Below are 17,502 nucleotides of genomic sequence, written 5' to 3'. Positions count from 1 at the left end.
AAGGCTGAAATGTAACAATGTCTAAAAGATTATAAATAAAGTCAAGGGGTCTGAATACTTCCAAATGCTCTGTATAATGGTGGATATGGTGTTGATGTCTTGGTTTTGTCTTGGTTCAGGGTGTTTTCACACTTGGTCCCTTTAAGCCAATTTTTGTGTACTCAGTGCAGTTCGCTTAGTTTTTTTTTGCAGTGTGAACTCTCCAAATGAACTCAGACCCTTCAAAAGATCCCCTGAACTGAAACCATCTCGTGAGGTGGTCTGAGTTTGGTTCTCCTTTTTTGAAGACAATTTTAATGCAAAGCTCCCCAGGTTTGCATGTCATTATTCCCGCACCACACACTAGACTACTATAACACATTTTCCTCTGGATATTGATTAGTGATTCTCAAGGACCCACAGACATTCCAAAATGTCTTTGTTCAGATTGTTTGTTTGCATTAAGTGATCAATAGGCTGAGAGCTTCATAAGCTGTTCATTGATTGTGGGGTTTGAATAGTGTGAAGACGACATGTTTGTTGAGAAACAGGTTTTGTACTCTATTTTAGCTCTTAACGGGGTAGTAGCCTACCTTGGGTGTACAATTTTATTTTTCAATTACAGCGTTGATTGAATAATTGCGGAATAAATAACAAATGTATTTAAAGCCCTTTTTACAAAAATAATCCAAGATGGCGTAGCAGTCGGACGTGTGTTTGTATTGTCCTGTATTGTCCTGTCGCGTGTAAATAGTAAATAGTCTTCGTATTTTTCGTATACATTTCGTATATATTTTAATTTCACTTTCCATCTAGGAACTGAATATACATTCCTACATTCCGCCTCACCCAATGTGGTACGGACCTGCTATTTTTTTATACTTCAGAACCGTAACCCCAAGCAGAAGCTAGCCAGATAACTAGCTAGTAGTCAGTTAGCCACTGCTGCGGTCTTCACCCTCAACTCGGACACAGCCAGCTTCAATACCGGGCCAATACCTGCCAGTCTGCAAGCGCGATATCAACCCAGAGCATATAGGACTGCTTTTTCTCTACCACATCACCGGATTCCTGACGCAAGCTCTGGACAATTACACCGTATCATCACAGCTAGCTAGCTGCAACCGAGTGGCTACTACTGGCTAACACCTCTGTCCCGAAGCAAGCACCAGTTAGCCTTGAGCTAGCCTCGAGCTAGGCCCATCTGCCGGCTAGCTGAAGAGGTCTACCAGCGAATTCTTGGGCTACAATACCAGCTACAAGCTAATTTAGCCATTTTTTTTGCCGCTGCTAGTAGCTTTTACCTTCTGCACAGACACCAGCCCTGTTATTAGCCTGGATATTACTCACCAATTTACCAGCATCGGACTGTCTCTCGACAACAACGCCGGATTCCTGCCGTAATCCCTGAGCCACTGCTTCTGATCCTCACAGCTAGCTTGCGGCTAGCGCCACTGCCACGAAGCTAGCACCAGTTAGCAAACACAATTCTACAATTCACAACCTCTCTTTCGCCATCGCCATCTGGCTTGGATTCTCTGTCGACACAACCACGTCTGAGCAGACCCCCTCCGTCTGAGCAGACCACCCCCCGGGCTACTAACTTTAAACGCCGCGTGCTAGCTTAGTGGAGGCCTCCTCTGCTCCATCTACGGCTGCCCCCTGGACACTATGATCACTTGGCTACATAGCTGATGCATGCTTGACTGTCCATTAATTCACGGTACTCCATTCTGTTTATTTGTGTTTTATCTGTCGGCTCTGTGCTTTAACTCAGGATCTGTGTGTAGTTAATCCGACCCTCTCTGCCTAGTCGTCACCATTTTTACCTGTTGTTGCTGTGTTAGACTAGCACCCTGTTATTGCTGCTGTTATCTTACCTGTTGTTTTAGCTAGCTCTCCCAATCAAGACCTGCAATCACTTTATGCCTTATTGTATGTCTCTCTCAAATATCAATATGCCTTGCATACCGTTGTTCAGGCTAGTTTTCATTATCATTGTTTTGGTTTGCAATGGACCCTGTAGTTCCACTCTCCGTACCTCTGATACCCCCTTTGTCCCACCCCCCACACATGCGGTGACCTCACCCATTGAGACCAGCATGTCCAGAGATACAACCTCTCTTATCATCACCCAGTGCCTGGGCTTGCCTCCGCTGTACCCGCGCCCCTCCATACCCCTGTCTGCACATTATGCCCAGAATCTATTCTACCACGCCCATAAATCTGCTCCTTTTATTCTTTGTCCCCAACGCTCTAGGCGACCAGTTTTGATAGCCTTTAGCCGCACCCTCATCCTACTACTCCTCTGTTCCTCGGGTGATGTGGAGGTAAACCCAGGCCCTGCATGTCCCCAGTCACCCTCATTTGTTGACTTCTGCGATCGAAAAAGCCTTGGCCTCATGCATGTCAACATCAGAAGCCTCCTCCCTAAGTTTGCCTTACTCACCGCTTTAGCACACTCTGCCAATCCTGATGTCCTTGCCGTGTCCGAATCCTGGCTTAGGAAGGCCACCAAAAATTCTGAGATTTCCATACCCAACTATAACACTTTCCGTCAAGATAGAACTGCCAAAGGGGGAGGAGTTGCAATCTACTGCAGAGATAGCCTGCAAAGTTCTGTCATACTTTCCAGGTCTATGCCCAAACAGTTCGAACTTCTAATTTTAAAAATTAATCTCTCCAGAAATAAGTCTCTCACTGTTGCCGCCTGCTACCGACCCCCCTCAGCTCCCAGCTGTGCCCTGGACACCATCTGTGAATTGATCGCTCCCCATCTAGCTTCAGAGTTTGTTCTGTTAGGTGACCTAAACTGGGATATGCTTAACACCCCGGCAGTCCTACAATCCAAGCTTGATGCCCTCAATCTCACACAAATCATCAAGGAACCCACCAGGTACAACCCTAAATCCGTAAACATGGGCACCCTAATAGACATTATCCTGACCAACCTGCCCTCCAAATACACCTCTGCTGTCTTCAATCAAGATCTCAGCGATCACTGCCTCATTGCCTGTATCCGCCACGGGTCCGCGGTCAAACGACCACCCCTCATCACTGTCAAACGCTCCCTAAAACACTTCTGCGAGCAGGCCTTTCTAATCGACCTGGCCCGGGTACCCTGGAAGGATATTGACCTCATCCCGTCAGTTGAGGATGCCTGGTCATTCTTTAAATGTTACTTCCTCACCATATTAGACAAGCATGCTCCGTTCAAAAAATGCAGAACCAAGAACAGATATAGCCCTTGGTTCACTCCAGACCTGACTGCCCTCGACCAGCACAAAAACATCCTGTGGCGAACTGCAATAGCATCGAAGAGCCCCCGCGATATGCAACTGTTCAGGGAAGTCAGGAACCAATACACGCAGTCAGTCAGGAAAGCAAAGGCCAGCTTTTTCAAGCAGAAATTCGCATCCTGTAGCTCTAACTCCAAAAAGTTCTGGGATACTGTAAAGTCCATGGAGAACAAGAGCACCTCCTCCCAGCTGCCCACTGCACTGAGGCTAGGTAACACGGTCACCACCGATAAATCCGTGATAATCGAAGACTTCAACAAGCATTTCTCAATGGCTGGCCATGCCTTCCTCCTGGCGACTCCAACCTTGGCCAACAGCCCCGCCCCCCCCGCTGCTACTCGCCCAAGCCTCCCCAGCTTCTCCTTTACCCAAATCCAGATAGCAGATGTTCTGAAAGAGCTGGAAAACCTGGACCCATACAAATCAGCTGGGCTTGACAATCTGGACCCCCTATTTCTGAAACTGTCCGCCGCCATTGTCGCACCCCCTATTACCAGCCTGTTCAACCTCTCCTTCGTATCATCTGAGATCCCCAAGGATTGGAAAGCTGCCGCGGTCATCCCCCTCTTCAAAGGGGGAGACACCCTGGACCCAAACTGTTACAGACCTATATCCATCCTGCCCTGCCTATCTAAGGTCTTCGAAAGCCAAGTCAACAAACAGATCACTGACCATCTCGAATCCCACCGTACCTTCTCCGCTGTGCAATCCGGTTTCCGAGCCGGTCACGGGTGCACCTCAGCCACGCTCAAGGTACTAAACGACATCATAACCGCCATCGATAAAAGACATTACTGTGCAGCCGTCTTCATCGACCTGGCCAAGGCTTTCGACTCTGTCAATCACCATATTCTTATCGGCAGACTCAGTAGCCTCGGTTTTTCTAATGACTGCCTTGCCTGGTTCACCAACTACTTTGCAGACAGAGTTCAGTGTGTCAAATCGGAGGGCATGTTGTCCGGTCCTCTGGCAGTCTCTATGGGGGTACCACAGGGTTCAATTCTCGGGCCGACTCTTTTCTCTGTATACATCAATGATGTTGCTCTTGCTGCGGGCGATTCCCTGATCCACCTCTACGCAGACGACACCATTCTATATACCTCCGGCCCTTCCTTGGACACTGTGCTATCTAACCTCCAAACGAGCTTCAATGCCATACAACACTCCTTCCGTGGCCTCCAACTGCTCTTAAACGCTAGTAAAACCAAATGCATGCTTTTCAACCGTTCGCTGCCTGCACCCGCACGCCCGACTAGCATCACCACCCTGGACGGTTCCGACCTAGAATATGTGGACATCTATAAGTACCTAGGTGTCTGGCTAGACTGCAAACTCTCCTTCCAGACTCATATCAAACATCTCCAATCCAAAATCAAATCAAGAATCGGCTTTCTATTCCGCAACAAAGCCTCCTTCACTCACGCCGCCAAACTTACCCTAGTAAAACTGACTATCCTACCGATCCTCGACTTCGGCGATGTCATCTACAAAATAGCTTCCAACACTCTACTCAGCAAACTGGATGCAGTTTATCACAGTGCCATTCGTTTTGTTACTAAAGCACCTTATACGACCCACCACTGCGACCTGTATGCCCTAGTCGGCTGGCCCTCGCTACATGTTCGTCGTCAGACCCACTGGCTCCAGGTCATCTACAAGGCTATGCTAGGTAAAGTGCCGCCTTATCTCAGTTCACTGGTCACGATGGCTACACCCACCCGCAGCACGCGCTCCAGCAGGTGTATCTCACTGATCATCCCTAAAGCTAAAACCTCATTTGGACGCCTTTCCTTCCAGTTCTCTGCTGCCTGCGACTGGAACGAATTGCAAAAATCTCTGAAGTTGGAGACTTTTATCTCCCTCAACAACTTTAAAAATCTGCTATCCGAGCAGCTAACCGATCGCTGCAGCTGTACATAGTCCATCTGTAAACTACCCACCCAATTTACCTACCTCACCCCCCATACTGCTTTTATTTATTTACTTTTCTGCTCTTTTGCACACCAGTATCTCTTCTTGCACATGATCATCTGATGATCTATCACTCCAGTGTTAATCTGCTAAATTGTAATTATTCGATTTATTGCCTACCTCATGCCTTTTGCACACATTGTATATAGATTCTCTTTTTTTCTACCATGTTATTGACTTGTTTATTGTATACTCCATGTGTAACTCTGTGTTGTCTGTTCACACTGCTATGCTTTATCTTGGCCAGGTCGCAGTTGCAAATGAGAACTTGTTCTCAACTAGCCTACCTGGTTAAATAAAGGTGAAATAAATAAAAAATAAAAAAACATCAGCCGACGTCACAAATTGTTATACAAACCCAGCCTAAAACGCCAAAAAACAAGCAATGTAGATGTAGAAGCACGGTGGCTAGGAAAAACTACCTGGAAATGCAGGAACCTAGTAAGAAACCAGGTTATGAGGGGTGGCCAGTCCTCTTCTGGCTGTGCTGGGTGGAGATTATAACAGAAAATTGCCAAGATGTTCATAGATGACCAGCAGGGTATTATAATAGTGGTAGTTATTCTGTTACCAATCAAATGCACATATTAATAGCATCTTCTGATTACAATTCTGTCTCATATTTTAACTAAATGCAGTCAATCTATTAGTGTACAAAATGTATAGCTAGCTGTCCAATAATGCTTTCTGATTGAATGGCTTGTCCTACACATTGTAAAAGCCCAGAGTGCATGTTGGAAAGAGATATTGGTTCCTTAACATAGCAATGTGAATGCAAAGAGGACCACAAAATAGTTGCAGTGAACTGGCAAGAGTTGAGACCTCATTCAAAGGCAAGGGCAGTGTGAATACAAAGAGAACTGACTTCTTTTGCTCTTTGTTTTTACCCCAGAGTTCACTTTAAATAGGACTGTGTGAAAACACCCTCACTGCTTCCTCTAAGGCATCTCCCACTCATTCAAGAGCCCTGTGTGTTTTTTACAGACTCTAAATGGCTGCGAGGAAGTCTGATACCCACAACAATGGTGAGTGTGTCTGTCTTTCGGGCTCTTCCTCTGTTCTCCATCTGCTCATTTTGTTTAAAAATATTCCTACATTTGCATCATGGTGTCATTTTTCATTTAGGCCAATCACTCATCCTGTTTTTCCAGGACCCATCAGCTACCTTGATGACGTTCCCTTTAAAATCAACGATAAGTTCCGCTGCCCTGCCAAAGTGGGGCTTCCTGTTGGCTTCTGCCTGCCCGACTGTCTCTCTGTGCTCGCAGACCTGCAGGTAAGCCTTCTGACTTGTGTCACTGCATCAAGCGTTTCAATGACGGGGCTGCTTGGGGGTAATTTATCGCTTCCCTGTAATATTAGTCTGTATTAGGGGGGCACCTCTGTAAATGTTGAAAATAAGATATCTCATGACTCAACAAGATTCACCCGGGTTGATTAGTCTCCATTCCTTTAGTCCTTTGTCTGCTGCTCCGCTCTAACTAGGCATGCTGGTTGTCTCTCTTTGGGCACTGCAGTATGACTTCTCCCTGGAGAGGCGGAGTGTGCGCTGGGGGGCTGAGCTGGCTGAGGCCAGGGCGGCGGAGGCCCGAGCTGCAGAGGTGGCCAGGCTGGTGTTGGAGAGCAGGGAGCACTCACCCCCCGCACAGGACCCTGACGGGGGATTGGCCGGCGGGGGCAAGAGGCCTCGCCCCGCCGAGGAGCAGGACGCTCTCCCGCCCGCATTGAATCCGCTGATGGCCTCACTGCGCCACAACGCCATCCTCACCCCGCTGCCCGCGCCCGCCAGGCAGACCGCTCCCAGCATCCCGGAGCCACAGTACCTTAACCTGGCTGACTTTGAGCGCGAGGAGGACCCCTTCGACAAGCTGGAGCTGAAGACGCTGGACGATAGGGAGGAGCTGCGCAACATCCTCCAGAGCCAGCCCCAGCAGCAGTCTGTATCCCCACCTGAGGAACCCCAGCCCGAGCTGGCATCGCGAGGCAGCACGCCTCCACCCCAACTCCCCGCCACCAGCCTTCCGGCCAAAACGGCCTTTTCCCTCAACGGGCTGGTGGCGCAACTGGACATGGACAGAGCTGGGGGTCTGGCCCAGGGACGGACAATGGACCCAGACCGGCCCTGCAACATCCGCTCGCTGACCTTCCCCAAGCTGTCGGACCCCGGGGAATTGTCTTTTGACTCCTACTCTCCAGCCCTTGTACCACCTAGCCTATCCACCGGCAGCCCACCGGCACCCCAGCAGAAGACAGAGGAGCCACCCAGGCACACCCAAAATGGGGCACCAAAGCAGGTAAGCTTACACACAGAAGGTGAAGTGGGCTTTGCTTAGTTTCAATGACTAAATGTATGGCTTAATTATTTCAAACTTCTGAAAAGCTTAGAGGTTTTGTGGACCAGAGGAAGATGCTTTTTTTTGGACTCTTATACAGATGTGATGCTAAGAAAACTCTCTCTGCATAGATAAATGTAGGTCCTCTCCCGTGCGGAGCGGCACTGCTCAACCTGTCTCCCAGTGGGCGGCAATGTGTGGAGACCATCGTGTCCATGGGGTACTCCTACGAGGGGGTCCTGCGGGCCATGCAGAGGCGAGGCCAGAATGTGGAGCAGGTACACCCCTCCGCTCTCCCTCCCGGTCACAGCAGCCTAGGCCCATTTTCTCTACACAGATCTGTTATAAAGAAATGTTCTATTTGATTCTGTGCTGTCATTCACTCACTGCCCATTGCGCCCAGATAATTTTCTGTGTGTCATGGTTGACTGAAGTCATCAGGTGTCTGCGTTATGTGATTGTGTTCACAAAAAAGTACACCAGGCAACAAGTTGAGGATGGTAGTTGTGAATAAATGAATTGCGTTTACGCAGTGTTTTCTTTTGACTCAAAACACACCATCCATCACCTTTGTTTGATGCCTCAACACTATGATGGCATTGCAGTGAATGATTACAGTAGTACTGTAGGAGACACTCGTTAGGGGCTAGTTAACTCCCGAGTTGCGCAGTGGTCTAAGGCACTGCATCTCAGTGCAAGAGGCGAATCCAGGCTGTATCACATCTGGCCGTGATTGGGAGTCCCATAGGGCATCGCACAATTGGCCCATCGTCATTTGGGTTTGGCTGGGGTAGGCCGTCATTGTAAATAAGAATTTGTTCTTAACTGACTTGCCTAGTTAAATAAAGGTTACAAAAAAACATTTGAATAAACATTGGCTAACAATGGAATGACACAGTGGTAGTTGACACATTTGACAGCTAGCTTCCAAAATGAAAAAAAAAGTACAATATTTTATAATGTGAATTTAGCTATCCCTCTAATCAACAATGAATATGAATGTATTTCTATTAAATGCCAACATGAGCTATTTCATAAATTCACCTCCAAAGATTTGGTCACCATATTTTCAGTCATAATTATCTTGCTCTCAGCTTGTACAACCACCTAGTAAATAGCCAGTCTTTGACTTGCACATGAAGCCCTCACCAAAAGATCAACAATATCTGTCATCCTGTGACCCAGGTGCTGGAGTACATGTTTACTCATACACGTCTTTGTGAGCGGGGATTTGAGCCCAGTGCCGTAGAGGAGGGCTTAGAGATGTACCAGTGCTCTGAAGAGAAGGTGAGTCCACCCACAGTCCCTACCGTCACATAAACTGATATGCACGTTTATACAGATGAACTCAGCATGCAGAACCAAAAACTGTTAGGATGACTAGCCAGCCAACTCCATTATCTCTGATGTTTCAACACACAAATGTTGAGTGGCATAAGGTATGGTTCACTTCCAGTTTTCCCTGAACTTAGATAAACCAAGCATGTGCCGTTCTCCTCCCTCCACCTTTCTTCTCAAATGTGTGGCGGCCTAGGGAAATCCTTCTCTCAATATCATCTTGATATTGACTATTTCTGAAAATTGCAAACTGTCCCAAATCCAGATATATTTCAGACCCTGAGTTATGAGCTTTTAAAGTTGACTTCGGACAAAATAATAAAAAATTACAACTGCATTCTAAGATGCTGTTATTTTTTTCTAATCCCATTAACACTTGAGAGAAGAACACCAACACTGATTGATTGTTTCAAAAGATTTATTGTCACTATTCTGAACAAAAATATAGATACAACATTTGAAGTGTTGGTTTGTTTTTTATGAGTTGAAGTAAAATATCCCTGAATTCTTCCATATGCACAAAAAGCTTATTTCTCAATGTTGTGCAGAAATTTATTTACCTCCATGTCAGTGAACATTAATTACTTTGGCAAGATAATCCATCCACCTGACAGGTGTGGCATATTAAGAAGCTGATTAAACAGCATGATCATTACACTGGTGCACCTTGTGCTGGGGACAAAAGGTCAGTCTAAAATGTGCAGTTTTGTCACACAACACAATGCCACATATGTCTCAAGTTGAGGGAGTGTACAATTGACATGCTGACTGTAGGAATGTCCACCAGAGCTGTTGCCAGAGAATATAATGTTAGTTTCTCGACCATAAGAGAAACGTTGTTTTTAGAGAATTTAGCAGTACATCCAACCGGCCTCACAATTGCAGACCACGTGTAACCATGCCAGCCCAGGACCTTTGCATCTGCAGTGGTGCGAAAAAGTACCCAGTGGTCATACTTCAGTCAAAGTAAAGATACCTTCATAGAAAATGACTCAAGTTAAAGTAAATGTCACCCAGTAAAAGTCTAAAAGTATTTGGTTTTAAATATACTTAAGTATCAAAAGTAAAAGTATAAATCATTTAAAATTCCTTATTAAGCAAACCAGACGGCAAACACAGATAGCCAGGGCCCCCTCCAACATTCAGACATAATTTACAAACAAAGCATGTGTTTAGTGAGTCTGCCAGATCAGAAGCAGAAGGTATGACCAGGGATGTTGTCTTGATAAGTATGTGAATTGGACCCTTTTCCTGTCCTGGTAAGCATTCAAAATGTAATGAGTACTTTTGGGTGTCAGGGAAAACATATGGAGTAAAAAGTACTTTATAAATATTTTAAAAAGTACATTATGTAAAGTTGTCAAAAACCCCCAAAAACAACTTGAGTAGTACTTTCAAGTATTCTTTAAATTAAGTACATTACACCACTGCACATCCAGCTTCTTCACGTGCGGGATCGATTGAGACCAGCCACTTGGACAGCTGATGAAGCTGAGGAGTATTTCTGCCTGTAATAAAGCCCTTTTGTGGTGGAAATACTAATTTTGATTGGCTGTGCATGGCTCCCCAGTGGGTGGGTCTATGCCTACCCATGGCTGCTCTTGCCCAGTCATGTGAAATCAATAAATTCCTTAAATTATTTACCTCAGTGAAATTGTTACATGTGTTTTATTTTTGTTCAGTATATGTATATTTTTACCTGGCAATTGCTCTTTTTTTTTTCTTTCTCTTATTAATTTACTAGAACAAATTATTATACTATACAATACATTACACTGCCTTGAGTTATTACACATTTTGTTGTTACAGCCTGAATTCTAAATGGATTCAATATTTTTTTGTTCGCAAAATCACATTTTATTTGTCACATACAGATGGTTAGCAGATGTTAATGCGAGTGTAGCGAAATTCTTGTGCTTCTAGTTCCGACCATGCAGTAATATCTAACAAGTAATCTAACCTAACAATTTCACAACTACCTTATACACACAAGTGTAAAGGAATGATTAAGAATATGTACATAAAAATATATGAATGTGCGATGGCCGAACGGCATAGGCAAGATGCAGTATATGGCATAGAGTACAGTATATACATATGAGATGAGTAATGTAGGGTATGTAAACATTATATAAAGTGGCATTGTTTAAAGTGGCTAGTGATACATTTATTACATCCATTTTTTTCATTATTAAAGTGGCTAGAGATGAGTCAGTATGTTGGCAGCAGCCACTCAATGTTAGTGATTGCTGTTTAACAGTCTGATGGCCTTGAGAGAGAAGCTGTTTCTCAGTCTCTCGGTCCCTGCTTTGATGCACACCCATCTGATGACGAAGTGTAAACATGTTTTTAGAAATGTTAGCAAATTTATTTACAATTTTAAATTTTCATAAGTATTCACACCCATGAGTCAATACATGGTAGAATCCCCTTTCTCTAAGAGCTTTGCACACCTGGATTGTACAATATTTGCCCATTTCTAACTCGGCCACTCTGGAACATTCACTGTCTTGGTAAGCAACTTGTACATTTGGCCTTGTTTTAGGTTATTGTTCTGCTGAAAGGTGAATTAATCTCCTGGAGCTTGGTGGAAAGCAGACTGAACCAGGTATTCATCTAGGATTTTGCCTGTGCTTAGCTCCATTCAGTTTATTTTTTTATCTCAAACTCCCCAGTCCAAAGCATACCCATAACATGATGCAGCTACCACTATGCTTGAAAATATGGAGAGTGGAACTCAGTAATGTTGTATTTGACATAACATTTTGTATTCAGTACAAAATGTTTTTGCAGTATTACTTAATTACAAACAGGATGCATGTTTTGGAATATTTTTTTATTCTGTACATGCTTCCTTTTCACTCTGTCATTTCGGTTAGTATTGTGGAGTAATTACAATGTTGTTGATCCATCCTCAGTTTTCTCCTATCACAGGCATTAAACTCTGACGGTTTTAAAGTCACCATTGGCCTCATGGTGAAATCCATGGTTATTTCCTTACTCTCCGGCAATTGAGTTAGGAAGGACGCCTGTATCTTCGTAGTGACTGGGTGTATTGCTCACCATCCAAAAGAGTAATTAATAACTTCACCATGCTTGAAGGGATATTCAATGTCTTTTTTTCCCCGTCTATCAGTAGGTGCCCTTCTCTGCGAGTCATTGTAAAACCTCCCTGGTCTTTGTGGTTGAGTCTGTTTGAAATTCCCTGCTCGACTGCTGGACATTACAATTATCTGTATGTGTGGGGTACAGAGATGAGGTAGTTATTTAAAAATTGTGTTAAACTCTATTGCACACAGTGAGTCCATGCAACTTATGTGACTTAAGCACCATAACAAAGGAGTGGACTACTTACTGACAAGACACTTCAGCTTTTCGTTTTTTTAATTATTACAAATTTCAAAATACGTAACTCCACTTTATCAAAAGTTAAGGTTTGTGAATACTTTCTGAAGGCACTGTACACCTGATTATACCAAACAACATATGGAACACCTTCCTAATATTGAGTTGCCCCTCCCCTTTTGCATTCAGAACAGCCTTAATTTGTTGGGGCATGGACTTTACAAGATTTTGAAAGCGTTCCACAGGGATGCTGGACCATGTTGACTGCAATGCTTCCCACAGTTGTGTTAAGTGGGTGGTCGACCCTTTTTGATACACACACAGGAAACTGTTGAGCGTGAAAAATCCAGCAGTGTTAAGGTTCTTGACACACACCGGTGCGCCCTACTACCATACCCTGTTCAAAGGCACTTAAAATTTTTGTCTTGCCCATTCACCCTCTGAATGGCACACACACACAATCCATGTCTCAATTGTCTCGAGGCGTATAAATCGTCTTTAACCGGTCTCATCCCTGTCATTACACTGATTTTTGAAGTGGATTTAACAAATTACATCAAGGGATCATAGCTTTCACCAGGTCAGTCTGTCATGGAAAGAGCAGGTTTTCTTAATGTTTTGTATACTTACTGTATATTTGAATTGGAACCCAAATAATGTGATTATGAACCGTCAACAACCAATCCTTAAAAATAAAAATATAAAATTAAGATCCTTTTGATTTGACTGTATGCAACACTGGATGGCAAAAATAATGAGAATTGAAGTTCAGCTTGATGAACAGGTACTGGAAAGTGTTGCTGACGTCTCCATGGCCAGGAGGAACAATCTTATCTGCTGAGATAATATTACTTTTTTGTTTTTCATACATGCAAAGTAAAAACAATAAAAATACTACAAGACAATCACACAAAGCATAAATATAACAGTAGAGGCAAATAAAATAGTACAGTACTAGTGTGTAAAAGCAAATAGTGACTGGATAGTACCAGGTAACTACGACCTGGTGTTGTTGAAGCCCCAGATGGCAGTGGGTAAGAAGGATGGAATTCATATTGATATTCATTAATTTGACTCTCTGACAAACACAGAGATTTCTAACACACACAAACCACTAGGTCGTCCTTCTTACCTTAGCCAGAGTGCTCCATGGTGAAGACCACCTTGTATCCAGCGCTGACAACCAGATCTTTGAGCCTGCCCATGATTTTATCAGTCTTATTTATTTGGGTCCATATTAAAGTAAATTGTCATGGAGACAATGTTGAAACCACTCAAAGTAATCCTTGATTAGCGGTTATTCAGAGCTCAAAGTAATGACAACTAACTACCTAATCAAACAAAACAACATCGCTATTGATCTGAGAAGTCAGCTTCAACGATGATTGATGACTAATTAGAAAGCGGAAAGACTGCGTGCGTTTCTTACTACTAGGCTGATTGGAGCCCAATCCCATATTGCACTCATTCACACCGCCTCAAAGATTTAAAGCATTGGATTGGTGTAGCTGTGTTGGTAGGCAGTGAAGGCAAGTGGCCAGGGCAAGCATGAGATGTGATGCGGCTCAAAATGACATGGTTAACGAATGACAGCAAGATGCCTCTCACTTCCAACAAGTTTAGGATAGGGCATCGATTGCATTGCTCCCTTTTTTTAAATAAAAAAAAATTCTGAACTGCAGAAATTGCTGCAATACTGCTAATATTTCTTCTCACTTTTCATGTAATTTTGGCCTGCTGATAGGCCTACCAACCGATCAAGCAACATTAGAAGGTGTGAAACTCTCATGAACGTTAGCTCCTGTGTAAGGCCACTTGAAGACAAAATGAAAATCCAACCCACTTGTATTCATAACTACATTGTTGATTGTAAATAACGACTTTATACTACTACGTTACTAACCAGATAGCTAATTATTGTCTAAACCAGCCTAATTTCATTGATCTGTTCTCATAGATCGCCTTGCAAATGTTTGTTAAAAAACAATCTGTTTATAAAAAATAACTAATCTAGTTAAATTGTACAGAAACAATACGTAACAAGAATTCCCAATTACAATGTATGTTTTTCATGATTTCTTCAGGCCTTAGAGTTCCTGTCGCTGATGACGCGGTTCGGCGAGATGGGCTTTGAAAGGGACACCATCAAGGAGGTGCTGCTGGTGCACAACAACGACCAGGAAAAGGCTCTGGAGGACCTCATGTCCCGTGCCGCAGCCAGCTGAGTCCCCCCCCTTTAACCATCCACCCACATGCTCCTTGCTGGCTTCCCCCCCCCCCCCCCCCCCATGTTTCAACAGTGTTACAGCACAGAGGGGTGAACTCCGACCCAACGCAGCTCATGACTTCCGCTCATGATCCCACTCTGTTCCACTCTCACACAGTGACTCCAAGTGAGCAAACGCATACACTTCCATAGTCTATTCTTCTGTTCTTAGAGTGTGGGGGGGTAAATGGAAGAATGAGGAGCACCTGCGATTTGTGGTGGTTCGTTTGTGCTGACCACACCAAGGATACTTGCTTGTTTGTTTTTTTACAATTCCTAGCATGTCAATCAACGTGTGTGCACTGTGATGCTTGGAAAGGAGGCATGAACTTCCCAAAGGAGCATAGAGGAGGAGACCCAATGCTGCACAGCACTTTGGTGAGTGTGTCTGACTCTGTGGATGGGGACAATGGGCCCCGAACTTAAAGGAACCACTAGCCAGGCTCTACTTTCTACAGATGCACAGTTAACACTCCCAGCTAACTAAGCTGCCAACTTCCGCTGCCCAACATAGGCCTACAAAATTGTAGAGCGGAGGGGATGCCAAGCGGCCCATGTGTGACTAACTGACCGACGGACGCCAGAACCTAAAAACACAACTGGCATCGTCGCAGAACAGAGAACTGAGTTCAAGAAGTGCCCCCTCTGTTCCCGTGACTGGCGTTCACCGATCTCCCTCATCTTTTCTTTGCTGTCGTTTTGCTTGTTAATTTGTCAGTTTGTTCAAAAGGACACACATTGTTATTGTTTCCCGAGTCCTTGTATAGAGATTATTTCTTTGCTTTCTGTTTTAGGAACTGCATTAACAAACCCTTAAAAGTAATAATAACATAACTGCTACTACTGCCCGTTGGCTCGTTCTGCACTGGAACGGACTGCAAGACCAGTGGAGAAGAGGTGGTCAAATTATTTTGCAGGAAACATCACGTCCAAACGCATACTAACACTCACTGGCACAGAGAAATGTGACGATCTGTACAGACACACACACCTCACCAACATAGATATTGACTTCTTTAAAATTACACTGACATTTAGTAATAAAGAGATTAAATATAATCTAAAATGAGAACCTTTTATGAGAAGCAAGCACTAGGATGCAAGTGGTGCTTTGAAATGGTCCCTATTGGTTTTGATTCACAGACTGGACAGAGAGCTGGGGGAAAAGAATAGTTTTGCAACCTAAACTTTCGTGCAATATGTTTTATGATGTGTGACTGACTGGCATATTTTTGGGTCTGAGTAGTGAGTAACTCCCAAAATGACAGATTGCCTTTGCTGGAGACACGCTCACTGGAGGAGGAAATCTGGAGAAAACATTTGATTTAATTGTCTGCTGTCATTTACTCCCCTCATTACTGAAGATCAGGCTCTGTTATCAACTATGATTGTGGTCTTTGTCACACACTTTGTCACACACATGCTGATCTGAAAGTGTTTTCGCCTCTTTGCCTGGTGTCATGCATAAGAATTGGACTGGCAAATCTTCCAAGAACGGGTCAGAAGATCAAACAATATTAAATATTAACCAAATGCGTTAGGGTGATTTTATTTTATAATTCTATTTCATATAGCTATGTTTTCACCTTGCATTGACCCTTTTTATTTTGACTACTGACCTGTGTATGAGTCTACAGGTGTTTTTGAAGTGCCATGATGATGCTCTCCATTTCATGTGTGAATCTTATGTGCAGAAAAGCAGCTTTCCTCTCCCAACCAAGCAGCCAGTCGATTCAAGCTTCATGATTACTTTCCTAGTGTAATGACCAATGTCTTGATCTCTCTGGTAATCAAGGGGATCTCATGTGACAAATTACAACATTAACATTTGATTTGAAGATTCAGAGCTGAGAAGTTGAATGCAGTACATGGGAATGTGACTGAAAATTGGCACTTACCTCTGAGGTTGTACCTAGTTCTACCATAAGAAGACATGAACAAACCAATTGTTACAGATTTACATTATCACATAGGCCTACTATTGTAAGAAGAATCTGTTATTGAGAGCATACTGTCTGTGGAGTTTGATCTTTGTATTGATAATATGTTGCCAATACGTGTGTGTGCGCGTATGCATCTGAGAGTGGTAGAGGAGAGTAGACCGAAGGGGCTTTCTGGCATTATAAGACACTGGGCCCTACGGTGTTCACAGAGCGCTTTGTACACAAATGTCAATGTGAACTGGTCTAGAACTTCCCCTAAATAGGTGTCTTAACATCTAAGCGATTAAAACACCCCAGATTCCATTCTCAATTATTAGACTTGAGTATAGCGTCTAAACGCAAGGCCTCCTCCAGATCTTGCTCTGAACTAAAGGCAACATTTTGCCTCCTGATAACTGGTCAATTTCCTTTTGACATGACTGGCTTCTTTGGGGAGGGGGGCACAAGATGCCAAGCCACATGGTGATGGTTGTGGGGAAAAAATATTGCTGGCCTGCTTTCTGCATTGTGGACATTATTCGGTCTAATCTTAACTTGAGATCTTGGTTTTGTAGTAAGCCTCGGAGTCAGTGAGAGACTTGAAGTGTGGGTCTGATATGACATCTGGATTTTGATGTCTTAATTATAAAAATAAGGAGTGGTGTTCCTGGTAGCCCCTGAAATGTGATTTAAAAAATGTCAGTTTACTCCTGAATCATTTGGCAGTTCTTCAATGTTATTAAATGTACACATCTTTTCAATGGTGTGGCTGTTACTATTTATAAGGTGTGTGGGTTGTTTTTGTGCAAGGTTTTTGGAAAAACAATGAATTTGTTAGTACTCAAGCAGATTAGAAATTATCAATATTTCATAGATTGGGGTGTTTTTCACATAGTGTGTACAGCAGCACAATGGTGAAGCGACAATAACAATGCAAAGAGATTGTTCCCTGAGCATTATGGGTAACGGCAAAAAACTTTCAGTGTTGTGTGTGGTCAGCAGAAAAAAACAATAATGGAGCCATATTTTTGCTGTCTCAGTCAAAGCAG

The 17,502-nt window shown here is 43.8% G+C and overlaps 1 protein-coding gene across 3 annotated transcripts in view; it reads left to right on the top strand.

The window, feature by feature from the left end:
- LOC139536173 (ubiquitin-associated protein 1-like) overlaps nucleotides 1–17,235 on the top strand; it is a 29,186-nt gene extending 11,951 nt beyond the window's left edge. For 2 of the 3 annotated variants that reach the window (XM_071336430.1, XM_071336429.1), the window contains 6 exons: nucleotides 6,234–6,274; nucleotides 6,401–6,525; nucleotides 6,767–7,543; nucleotides 7,714–7,860; nucleotides 8,768–8,869; nucleotides 14,350–17,235. In XM_071336430.1, the coding sequence (XP_071192531.1) occupies nucleotides 6,241–6,274; nucleotides 6,401–6,525; nucleotides 6,767–7,543; nucleotides 7,714–7,860; nucleotides 8,768–8,869; nucleotides 14,350–14,490 (1,326 nt within the window). In that variant the 5' untranslated portion in view covers nucleotides 6,234–6,240 and the 3' untranslated portion in view covers nucleotides 14,491–17,235. Of the gene's footprint in view, nucleotides 1–6,233; nucleotides 6,275–6,400; nucleotides 6,526–6,766; nucleotides 7,544–7,713; nucleotides 8,111–8,767; nucleotides 8,870–14,349 lie in introns of those variants that run through there. The other variant, XM_071336432.1, reaches the window with a different exon arrangement.
- The last annotated feature ends 267 nt before the right edge of the window (nucleotides 17,236–17,502 follow it).

Source organism: Salvelinus alpinus, chromosome 12, assembly GCF_045679555.1.
Source record: "Salvelinus alpinus chromosome 12, SLU_Salpinus.1, whole genome shotgun sequence".
In the NCBI taxonomy this organism is placed as follows: Eukaryota; Metazoa; Chordata; class Actinopteri; order Salmoniformes; family Salmonidae; genus Salvelinus; species Salvelinus alpinus.
This window is presented reverse-complemented; position numbering and strand designations above follow the sequence as displayed.